An 11,009-nucleotide genomic window follows, 5' to 3' on the forward strand; every position below is an offset into this window, starting at 1 on the left:
GATAAAGCTTTACTTTTATTCCCAATATAAATTCTTGATTTTACCTCTTTCATGGGAACCCAGTTGAACGAGTTAACTCGAACGCTAGCGACTTTCTTCTGATACTGAAGTCTAACGATTCTATCTTGAGTTGGCATTAATCTTTATCATCAACAACTATATAATTTTTTTCCACGACATTGACCTATTTGTGTGACTCTCTAACTAACCCATTGAGAATGACTTTGTAGGTCAATTTTTTTCTTTAAAAAAACCCTTTATGCACGACATATTAATTACTCATCACACATTCACACTAACCTCTACTCAACCAAAAAAAAAAAAAAAAAAAAAAATAGTTCATCTTACAATCTAAACTCTATATATTGACCCAGTACTGAAAATAAAAGAAAACATATCACACTAAATAGAGCAAAACCACTATTGACTCAGTCACGAACTTATCAATCACTGTTGAATAATTAAATGTACATATTTAATTTAATTTTTATTTTAATACTCCTAACGTCAAGAATCTTTTGAAGGGGCCGTTTGGATCGGGTTGATATTATATAATGGGGGTAATATATTTTAAATTAGGTAGATAACCATGTTTGGTTGTTTTGTGAAAAAACATTCGCACAAAAAAAAAAAAAAACGTCAAACGGTGCTAAATTGGGGGTAAATCACCAGGAATAATATTACCTAGGGGGAGGGTGTCACTAAAATATTACTCCGGTAATCCAAATTTATGTCCAATTTTACCCCAAAACAGTGGACAATTTATGTCTTAGTCAAAATGTGTATTATTACCTAGGGGGAGGGAATAATACACATTTCGACTGAGGCTCTGCCCTAAACCTCCATCGTCGCTGCTGGTCTTCTTCTTCTTGATCTCATTCGCGACTTCATCACTTCGATCACCATTTTCTGATAAGTCAAATGCTCTCTTTCCATTGTATTTTTCATTTTGGGTTTGTTTTGCGTCCGTTAGTCTAAGATCTTGCTCTTGGCTCTACCATTGGTTGACCATCTTCGCCGTAGCACCTTGGGTCTTCGTCTCCATCTGTTTGATCTGGACAACACTCCATTCGCCATTTCCGGTAAGTCCCTCGCCCTCTTTCCATTGTATTTTTCGTTTTCTGTTTTGTTTGCATTCGTTAGTCTAACTTCTCCCTCTTCCCTCTGTTGTTGGTTGACCATCTCCGCTGCAGCAACCTCGGGTCCTCGTCTCCATCTGTTTGCTCCTAACAATGACTTAACAATAAAATAATTGGCTAAAATATAAGAAAAAGAATTTTGTTAATTGATCATTTCTTTTATTAACCAAACACATTAATTATTTATACCCAGTAATCATCTAAAGGGCATTTTAGTAAAATGTAATTAAAACATCTGCTCTTACAGCCAACCAAATAGATTAATTAGTAATACAAGTAATCATCCCAAAGACATTCTAGTAAAAGGGTATTTCAGGATATCTGTTATTACTGTCAACCAAACACATTAATTATTAATACATCCCAATTGAACCAAGCACAATAATAATTTAAACCCAGGAATCTACAATGTAATATTTCTTTCCAATAATCTTATTACTTAGATAAAAAAAAATATTATATGATCCAAACACCCTCTAAGAGTACACATTTGTAATACCCTTAGAAAATAAGAGTAGTCCAATAAATAGGGGTTCCGAAATAACGTTGAATTAGTTTTGGGTCAAATTAAAGGTTATTCATAAAACGATTAGATAAATATATTGATTATATAAAAAAATGAAAATATGTAAAATGTAAAAAAAAAAAAAAATATGTATATAAAAAAATGAAAATATGTAAAATGTAAAAAAAAAAAAAATATGATATACTTGAAAAATATTCAGACAAAATGCTAGCAAAATAAGCGTATATTTACATGTTTACTTCCATTGTTCTGAAACTTGGCCTGGCCCGACCTCATCGGTTTAACTGGTTGGACAGAGACCTAGGGCCTTCTCTGGGTCCGGTTACCGCTTTCCACTGTTTCAACCCAATCGTGGCGGTATACGCAAGTCAAGTCCGTGAATGGAAGGCTACTAAGTGTTGTGGTTAAAGGGGTTTTATATAGTGGAGGCCAATGGTTCAGGTGGTTGTGTTGAATTGAATTTTGGATGCCGAAATTTGGCCGCAAAAATCAATCCAATCGCGACGATATACGCGAGTCACGATCGACGAACAGGGGGCTACCAAGTGTTGGGGTTAGAGTGGTTTTCTAGAGTAAAGGCTGATGGTTTAGGTGGTACTGTCGAATTGAATTTTGGCCATCAAAATTCGACCAAGAAAAGCGAAACCCTAATTGTCACAAAGGTGTATTTGTTAGATTTCAAACTTACATGAACTGATATGTATTTTATTAGGGGCATGTTTGCTAGATTTTAAACTTGCTGGATCACTAATAGAGCACTTGTTTAAGTTGTCAACCTGGCACTGGCCTCTTGGCTGGGTGACACCTCAGGTCGGGTTTCAAAACACTGGTTTGCTCTATTTATTTCATCTAATAAAACATTATCATCCTAATTATTGATAATTTTTAAACTAAATTTATAGATGAACCAACTTTATAAAACGAAGATTCTGTATATTTACCTGTTTATTCTACTTTAAACTCATAGTTAGAAATAATAAAATAATCTAGCCAAATCACCATTATTTGTACTTTAAACTCATAGTCAGTTAAATAGCAACAAATTGAGTTACTCATGCAGCAAAACTTTGATGTTGTTCCCTAAAATGCTTGTTTCATGCCTCGTTAATGGGCAAATTAGATTGCTTGTTTAGTGGAAGAAATTCCAACCGAAAAAACCGCTAAATCAATTGGTAATGAGTTGAGTTGAAATCTGCCAAATTATTTAGACAATTTTTTTTTTTTGTAGTTAAAAAGTGGAGGCGTGAATGGCGCTTTTTTTGGGCCCTTGTATTGCGCAAAGAAACCGGCGCGCAATCAATTTTGCTTGCTTTTTGCAATTTGTTGCTTTCATTTCACATCATCTCTTCTTGGGATTTTCTTACTTTCTTCCTATGCTTTAGGACTAAGCTCGTTATTCTTTTTGTTTTCTTTATGTTTAATATGACTTTTTCTTTACCAAATACAATTGAATTCGGTTTGGATAGGAAAAGCAATGAGAGTTTTGATCCTTTATGAGAGATTGATATTGGAACGTATATTTATAAACCATTGAGACATCTATTTATTTAATAACTCATTTGATAGTTATAAATGTAATATAAATTTATAAGACAAATACATAATAAGTTTTGTCAACATATTTGAAAAACACATGTTGAGATTACAAACAGACAAAAACACATTAAAATAAATACATTTTCGATCAATTTTATACAAATGTGAAAAAGACTTGTTAAAAGAAATGTCTAATAAAATGATATGGGCCAAGAATTCAAGAAAATGTGAGGCACGTGAAAGCTATAAACCATTATCGTAATTGGTGCTTGAATTTCGTTTTCGAATTGCTTGTGTAAGCGCAAATTACGAGGCTCTATGCAATATGGTTTTATGGGATTTTGTCAAAATTTGAGCAAAACAAAAAAGCAAATCCTTCGAAGTATCCGAATTTTCGTATATTGCAACTAAAAGTATAAAATTAAGGCAAAAGCTTTAGTCAAATCATATTTATTAAGTAGAAACGAAGGAAAAACATCCCAACTCCCAATAACGAATTTGTAGAAACAGTATATAGACGAGGATAAGATGCATTAGAATTAATATTAAATGATTTGTTAATTAACAAAATGATACTGCGTTACTAGCATATTAGTTATGCAAAATATTACCTAAAATTCAAAAGGATATTGAAGACGGCTCAAAATCAAGTAGGTAGCTAGCTTGATTAGCGGAAAAGCAACTAATTAATTACCCAAGAAATAATCATTAATTGGAGATCTCTTAATAACTTAAATGTTTCTAAAGATTTGTTGTCGCAATTTCAAGTCTTGAAAAAACAATATCATATAAAAATGTGAAAATGAATGGTTTACGTCTGTTAATGCAATGTACTCTGCTTAATATTTCATCTCAGTTAGCAATAATTCATAAACTTCATTCACACTTTACTCTTTCTCCTGTATAAATACAGTATATGGAAGCAACTTGCTTCGAATAATCGCGTCTATGATTTCGTGGCGGCCTTTTTTGTTAGACAAACTTTATATATATATAAAACAAAAATTTCCATTTGGCATAGCTTATTTGAGTAGAGCTTATAGAAAAAAAGTTTATCAGAATAGAACTTATTCAAGTCAAATATATACAATAGAATAAAGATATTTTTAAAATTTCAATACTTATCCATAAACTGTAAGATAGCTTATTTTAGATCTTGTAAAAGCTTATGAAATACAATTAAAGAGGTATTTATCTAAGCTTATGAAAATTAGCTTATATAAGTTATTTTAGCTTATAAGCATTTGAAATTTTAAAATACTTATAAGTGATTGATAAGTAATTAACGTGTTTGGTAAAATGTGGTTTATAAGTACATTTTATTATAAAATAACTAAAAATGATACTGTATTAAACAAGGGTATACTATGAAATTTTAAAATTAAACAAGGATAATGTATATTTGGTCAAACTAGCTTATAAGCTGAGTGCTTATAAGAGAAAAAAAAAAAGCACCTTCCTCCCAACTTATTTATTTTGGCTTATAAGCTTAAAAAAGTTATAAACAAATATGTCAACTTAATTTTAGAGCTTATAAACTAGTTTGCCCAGCTTATAAGCTTAGAAAACCAGCTTATAAGCTTAGAAAAACACCTTCTAAACAATCTAAAAAAAATTTCAAAAGTGTTTATAATTTTAAATAAGCTCATTCGACCAATAAATAAACCCAACTAAACAGGTGACATGCAAGGAAATTAAACATATAGGATTTGATTTATTTTTCTCATTTTTTAAAACAGACGTGACATAAAATTAATATCCAAACATAAATATTGATTAATTTCATGATATCAATCATGTGAGGATTACAGAAATGAGATTATATAGACAAATAAAATATAGGCTCAAGAGTTTCCCATAAAGCCACTTTCCATATGTAGCTGGGCGGGCTTGGAAAAGTTCGGCCTGTCAGCCCATCTCTTGTATTGGCTTTAGTTTTGATTTTTTTGGGACAATTTTGAAGTTTATGGGCCTGGTGGGTTCATCTCATCAGGCTAGCAAGCCGAGATGGTTAGGTCAGCAAACCCACTAGCAGGCTTGAGGTAGCAGATATCATATCATTGTGTATATATTCATTTATGTTCAATTATATTGATAATTTTTTATTTATTTAAAACAACCAATCACCGTGATGATTAATTTAAAAAATAAAATAAAATCGAAGTATGTATATTATGTTAATGAAATCAGAATATATTGAATTATTCCCCTAAAACACTTTGATTGGAAACGGTATGAATTTAGGAGAAAAATACAAGAGTTGTGTGCAAGAGAATTTGCGACGATCGTAATTTGAATGAGAGAGGTTTAAAGTTGTGTAGGAATTAGAATTCTAGTTTTTTATTTATACCGTCTTACATAACTCTTCATTATAAGTCATTGTACCTCTTCAGATAGGTTATATATTTTAATTACATATCTTCATAAAGTCACATTCATTAAATAGACCCTTTAATTAAGATGTATACTTTCATTTAAATAAATAAAGGGATACACCTTTGGATCAAATATTATGTCTCTTAAATTCTCTTAACAACTTAGTATTATAATTTAATACACATTCAACCCATATATTTAATATATCATAGGATTTTAATTCATCATCTTTTTTATAAGTATATCAATCATTTGTGTCAACACTCGTACTAATCACTTTGTAAAATGATAAAGAGATGCCATTATTTTTCAATTTTAGTCCACAATATTAGGTTTTTTTTTTTTAATTAATCAACCTCCAATCAAGGAAGATTAATAAAGAAAAACAAAGAAGGAAAAAAGTTACATAATTAAAGGAACAAGATCCGCTCAAAACAACAGTACAAAGATAGGAAAAATATAAAAAGTAAATCGAATTGAGAGTAATGATAGGTTGAAAACCCCAATAAATTTATTATGAGTAACGTAGCAATTTGAGAAGACGGTTAATCCCACCAAAAGAGAAACCCAAATTTAAACTAATCAACTTGTCCACTGTAGCATTAGTTTCTTTATAAATACATGTGATTTCTATGATCAACATAATTTAATCACTTAACACAGAACTTCTAAAAAAAGTTAAAAATCAAGATTTTTGAAACATTGACTTGTCATTAAAAAATCCCAAGAAGTTGACATTCCTTTACATAAAAAAATAATACAGATTTCACGTGCAATGCAAATACAACTGTTTAATTTTTGGAGACCGAATCTTATATACTTAAATTAGTTAAAGTTCTTCTAAAACAGTACATTTAATTTTCTAAAATTCATTTAAAATGGGAAAACAAACAATAAAACATTAAATATGTGAATTTCAACTGAAATTATCATATAGATTACGTAGCCCATGTTATAGCATGAAATATGAATGGTTTAATTTAGTGTAAAATTCGTTAGCTCAAAGTCAGCAAACTACCCAGACGCATCAAGTTTCTGTTAGCCAAACTCTGTGTCACACAAAAATCCCTCCGGAATTCCTGTTGAATGATGACATAAATATTATATTATGATTTTTCATATCCCATATGATGATATAAATATCTATTCATTTTCCTAGAGTGAGAATGACAAAAAAATATAAGGTATCAAGATCATGCACTGATGTTTAGTAATAGAAAAACTTATATGAAATTTTATGTAAAATTATATCATCATGGATTTCAAGCTTCTTTCGTCTTATTTAGATATAATGAAATATGACAATAATTTTTTTTTTTTATTTTTTTATTGGGGGATATTCGGGCCAACTTACATGCATCTCAACTAATCTCTCGATCTCGAACAAGGTTTATGAAACAGGACAAGTCTTACGGTCTGTGACTAACAATATTAACAACCGTTCTTGTAATTTGAATCTGAGACCATAAGAAGAGCAAATCCCTTGACTCCAAATCTTTACCACTTGGCCTACCCATTATTGCTTATATGACAATAAATATTCCATTAAAGATTACTATATATACAAATAAGAGATAGTATGAATATTGCCATCAAATCAAGCATCTCAAATGTATATCATTTACCATTTTTACCTTATCCTGTTAAGGTTAGCACACATGATCACTGATCAGAAAGAAGAAAAGACTGATGGCAAGAATTTGGTAGAAAATAATATTTATTTTTTAAGACATCATAAAATGCAATTCATTAAAACTCTCAAATCCAATAATTTATTCAATTAAAAAGTAAAAGTAATAATAATAATGATAATAATAAATTCAGTTAATGGAATTTCCAATTTTAACTAGCACCAATCATCTCACCTCTTTAAGCACTTTAACCCTTCTCTTGAGGAATTTCTGTTAAAACTCTCATAAAAATTTTCACTACTTCCTCTTCTTCGTTCAACTAACACTAACCAAAACCTCTTATTTTAATCTCTCTAAAATGACTTTTCCCTCTCGTCATCATCTTCAACCAACCCCATCTTCTTTCCCATAATTTCCTCTCAAATTCACGTGCATTCTCACTTCCATCCTTCTTTTGAACCTATAAATACCCACCAAAATACTTTCATCATTCGTCGAACAAAGCCCTTCAAGTACAATGAAAAACTCTACAAAAACAACCATTTTTCTAGCGATTCTTCTCTTTGTAACATTAGTTTCTGGTCAAAAGGTTCCTTTTCCTTCAAGTTTTGTTGAAACTAGAGGTACCCAATTTGTCCTCAATGGCTCCCCATTCCTCTTCAATGGATTCAACTCCTACTGGTTAATGAACGTTGCATCGCGGCCAAATGAAAGGTATAAAATCACCAATGTGTTTCGTGACGCTGCTGCTGCTGGCCTCACTGTCTGTAGAACTTGGGCTTTCAGTGATGGAGGTGATCGAGCTCTCCAGATTTCTCCTGGGGTTTACAATGAGTTTTTCTTTCAGGTTTTCTTCAGATATTTCTGATTAGTGGGGGCTGACGACCCCCCTTATTATTTTTCCCTTTCTAATTTGATGTAATCTACTTTGTAAAACTCCATCCATCTAAAAGTAAAACCAACTTTTTTTGTTTATTGTTTATTAAACAAATTAGGTTTTTTTTTTTATTTAAAAAGATAAGTATTTTATTAATAAAAATATTTTTTATATTGTCTTTATTCATTAGAAATCAATTAAAGAGTAAAATCTAAAAAAAAAAGGTAAGTAGAATATTTCTTCCCCACTAATATTTTATTTATTTATTTTACACTTGTCTCCATACATTAAATCCTGGGTCTGTCCCTACTCCGATTAATACACATGCAATTATTTATTGGACGTGTACATTTTTATGATTTTAAATCATGAGCTTTTTTATATGTATTATCAGAAGAATAAATAAGAATTTTAGTGCATTAATTTCTAAAAAGCTATTACAATTTGTAGGGACTTGATTTTGTGATTTCTGAGGCAAGAAACTATAGAATCCAGTTAATATTGAGTCTAAGCAACAATTACCATGACTTTGGAGGAAGACCACAGTATGTGAATTGGGGTAGAGCTGCCGGTGCATCCATTAAAAGCGATGATGATTTTTACACTAACGAAGTTGTGAAGAGATATTTCAAGAACCATGTCACGGTAAGAAATTAATTTCATAAAAATTATAACAAATTTAATTAATATGGTCACAAATTACTTTTTGGATATATTAATTTATGCCCTTTTTCTTTTCTGGCTACAGAAAGTGCTTACAAGGATCAACACGATGACTGGAATCGCTTATAAAGATGACCCAACGATCATGGCATGGGAACTGATAAATGAGCCACGCTGCCAAGTTGATTACTCTGGAAAGACCTTAAATGTATGTTAGTTTTTGTTTTGTTATGGCTGATGACAAAGATTGTTGGCTTTGGTGGGGTTCCAATTTTGAAGCTCCCGGGTTCTCAAATGGGGTTATGTATTTTTTTAACCGACATATGTGTTTAATTGGACAGGGATGGGTTCAAGAGATGGCATCTCATGTTAAATCTATTGACAACAGACACTTGCTGGAGATTGGGTTGGAAGGTTTCTATGGCGACTCAATTGAAGACAGAAAGCAATTTAATCCTGGTTTCCAACTTGGCTCAGATTTTATTACCAACAATCAGATTAAGGAAATTGATTTCACAACAATACATGCATATCCTGATCAATGGTAAGTTGAGAACCTTTTTTTAGCAAATGCACCGAATATATATATATATATATATCTCTTTTACCAACTTAATATTAGCATATCTGCATAAGTGATTTGTCCATTCCAGAATTTTCGATGTTTGTGTTTGAGTAATGATATTTGAATTTAAAACTTGATTCTTACTTGTGTTAATCAACAGGTTACCAGGACAGAGCGATAATGTCCATATAGAATTCATGCAAAGGTGGATGACGAGTCACTGGACAGATTCGAGAACAATTTTAAAGAAGCCATTAGTTTTCGCAGAGTTTGGAAAATCAAGTAAAGATTCTGGATTCAGTATAAGTGTTAGAGATTCATTCTTGAATACAATTTACACCAACATCTACGATTTTGCAAAAAATGGTGGCACAATTGACGGTAGCATGGTTTGGCAAGTGATGGCTGAACAAATGGAATCATATTATGATGGATATGAGGTTGTTCTATCACAAAATCCATCAACAACCAACGTTATTACTCAACACTCAAACAATATCACTGCCCTAGCTCACTCATTGAACAGGAAATTTGATAATTTGAAGCGCAAACCAAACAATGTGTAATTAAGGGGATATATTTGATACTATTAGATGATGTTAATTGTTTGCTAAAATACCCTCAAATAGACAATTCGCAATCAATAATGCTACGGACACCGGGATTATACACCGAAATCCACATATAATGGACACCCGTCCAATCTTTAAATAATAAAATTTTTATAAACAAAATTAATGGACGGACGTTCATATGTTAATAGACGCCGGTCCATTATTAATGGTTTAAAAAAAAAAAAAAAAAAAATTAGGATGCCCGTTCATCATTTATGGACGGCCGTCCCTAAATTTTGGACGGGCGTCCTCAAATAAGAGACGCCAGTCCATAATGTAAATTAAAAAAAATAAAGCAAAATTTTGGACGGGCATCCCTTATTTGAGGACGGGCGTGCACATATAAAGGACTCCTGTTCATTATATTTGGATGCTCGTCCATTAGAAATAGGCGACCGTCTATAACCTATGAATGACCGTCCTTTATTTTTGGACGGGCGTCCGTACTGTAAATTAAAAGAAAAATTAAAAAAAAAAATATTGGGTTAAATCACAAATTTGGGGGAAGTTTTTAAAATTAAAACACAATCGCTTCTTCTTCTTCGTCTTCATTCCCCATCTGCGCTCTTCTTCTTCGTCTTCATTCCTCATCTGCACTCTTCTTCTTCTTCAAAGTTCTCATCTGCCGTGCTCATCTTCTTCATCGAAGATCCTCATCTACCGTGATTCTTCTTCAAGTTCCTCATCTGCCATTATTATTGTAAGGTAATTAGTCACTTTGGTTTCTCAATTTTTTTTTTTTAAATGTTGGATGAATGTGTTGGATTTGAAATTTGTGTTGAATGGAATTGGAGTGGAATATTATTTGTGTTGTGATTTCTTGAATTGAGTTGATAAAGAGAAATCCAATCAATTTGGTGGGACTAGTTTGTGTGATTGATAAATAGAAGTGTTCACAGTTTGTAATTGTGATTTGTTACATTATCTCACCTCAAAATCCTCCCAACGTGTTGTCAAATAACAACCTGCAATTGTGATTTGTAATTTTGCTTTTAAAAGCCACTTCAAAGAAATTTATCTCTTTTGAGTGTTTTTGGCTTGGAAAAAGCTTAGATTGTATTTACTACAGAGTTTTTGGTTGA

At 31.5% G+C, this 11,009-nt stretch overlaps 1 protein-coding gene across 1 annotated transcript; it reads left to right on the top strand.

Annotated features, from left to right (window-relative positions):
- The first annotated feature begins 7,725 nt into the window (after nucleotides 1-7,725).
- LOC116130657 (mannan endo-1,4-beta-mannosidase 5-like) lies at nucleotides 7,726-9,879 on the top strand. Its single transcript, XM_031416386.1, has 5 exons — nucleotides 7,726-8,055; nucleotides 8,536-8,730; nucleotides 8,834-8,956; nucleotides 9,090-9,292; nucleotides 9,474-9,879. The coding sequence occupies exons 1-5, from the start codon at nucleotides 7,726-7,728 to the stop codon at nucleotides 9,877-9,879; spliced, it is 1,257 nt and encodes a 418-aa protein (XP_031272246.1).
- Nucleotides 9,880-11,009: the final 1,130 nt, after the last annotated feature.

Source organism: Pistacia vera, unplaced genomic scaffold, assembly GCF_008641045.1.
Source record: "Pistacia vera cultivar Batoury unplaced genomic scaffold, PisVer_v2 Contig223, whole genome shotgun sequence".
Taxonomy (NCBI): Eukaryota; Viridiplantae; Streptophyta; class Magnoliopsida; order Sapindales; family Anacardiaceae; genus Pistacia; species Pistacia vera.

Excerpts from the sequence above, each read along its gene's own strand:
- LOC116130657 (XM_031416386.1), top strand. The coding sequence starts at position 7,726 with ATGAAAAACTCTACAAAAACAACCATTTTTCTAGCGATTCTTCTCTTT. Across the intron at positions 8,056-8,535 it reads ACAATGAGTTTTTCTTTCAG|GGACTTGATTTTGTGATTTC; the intron begins GTTTTCTTCAGA and ends TACAATTTGTAG. Across the intron at positions 8,731-8,833 it reads ATTTCAAGAACCATGTCACG|AAAGTGCTTACAAGGATCAA; the intron begins GTAAGAAATTAA and ends TTCTGGCTACAG.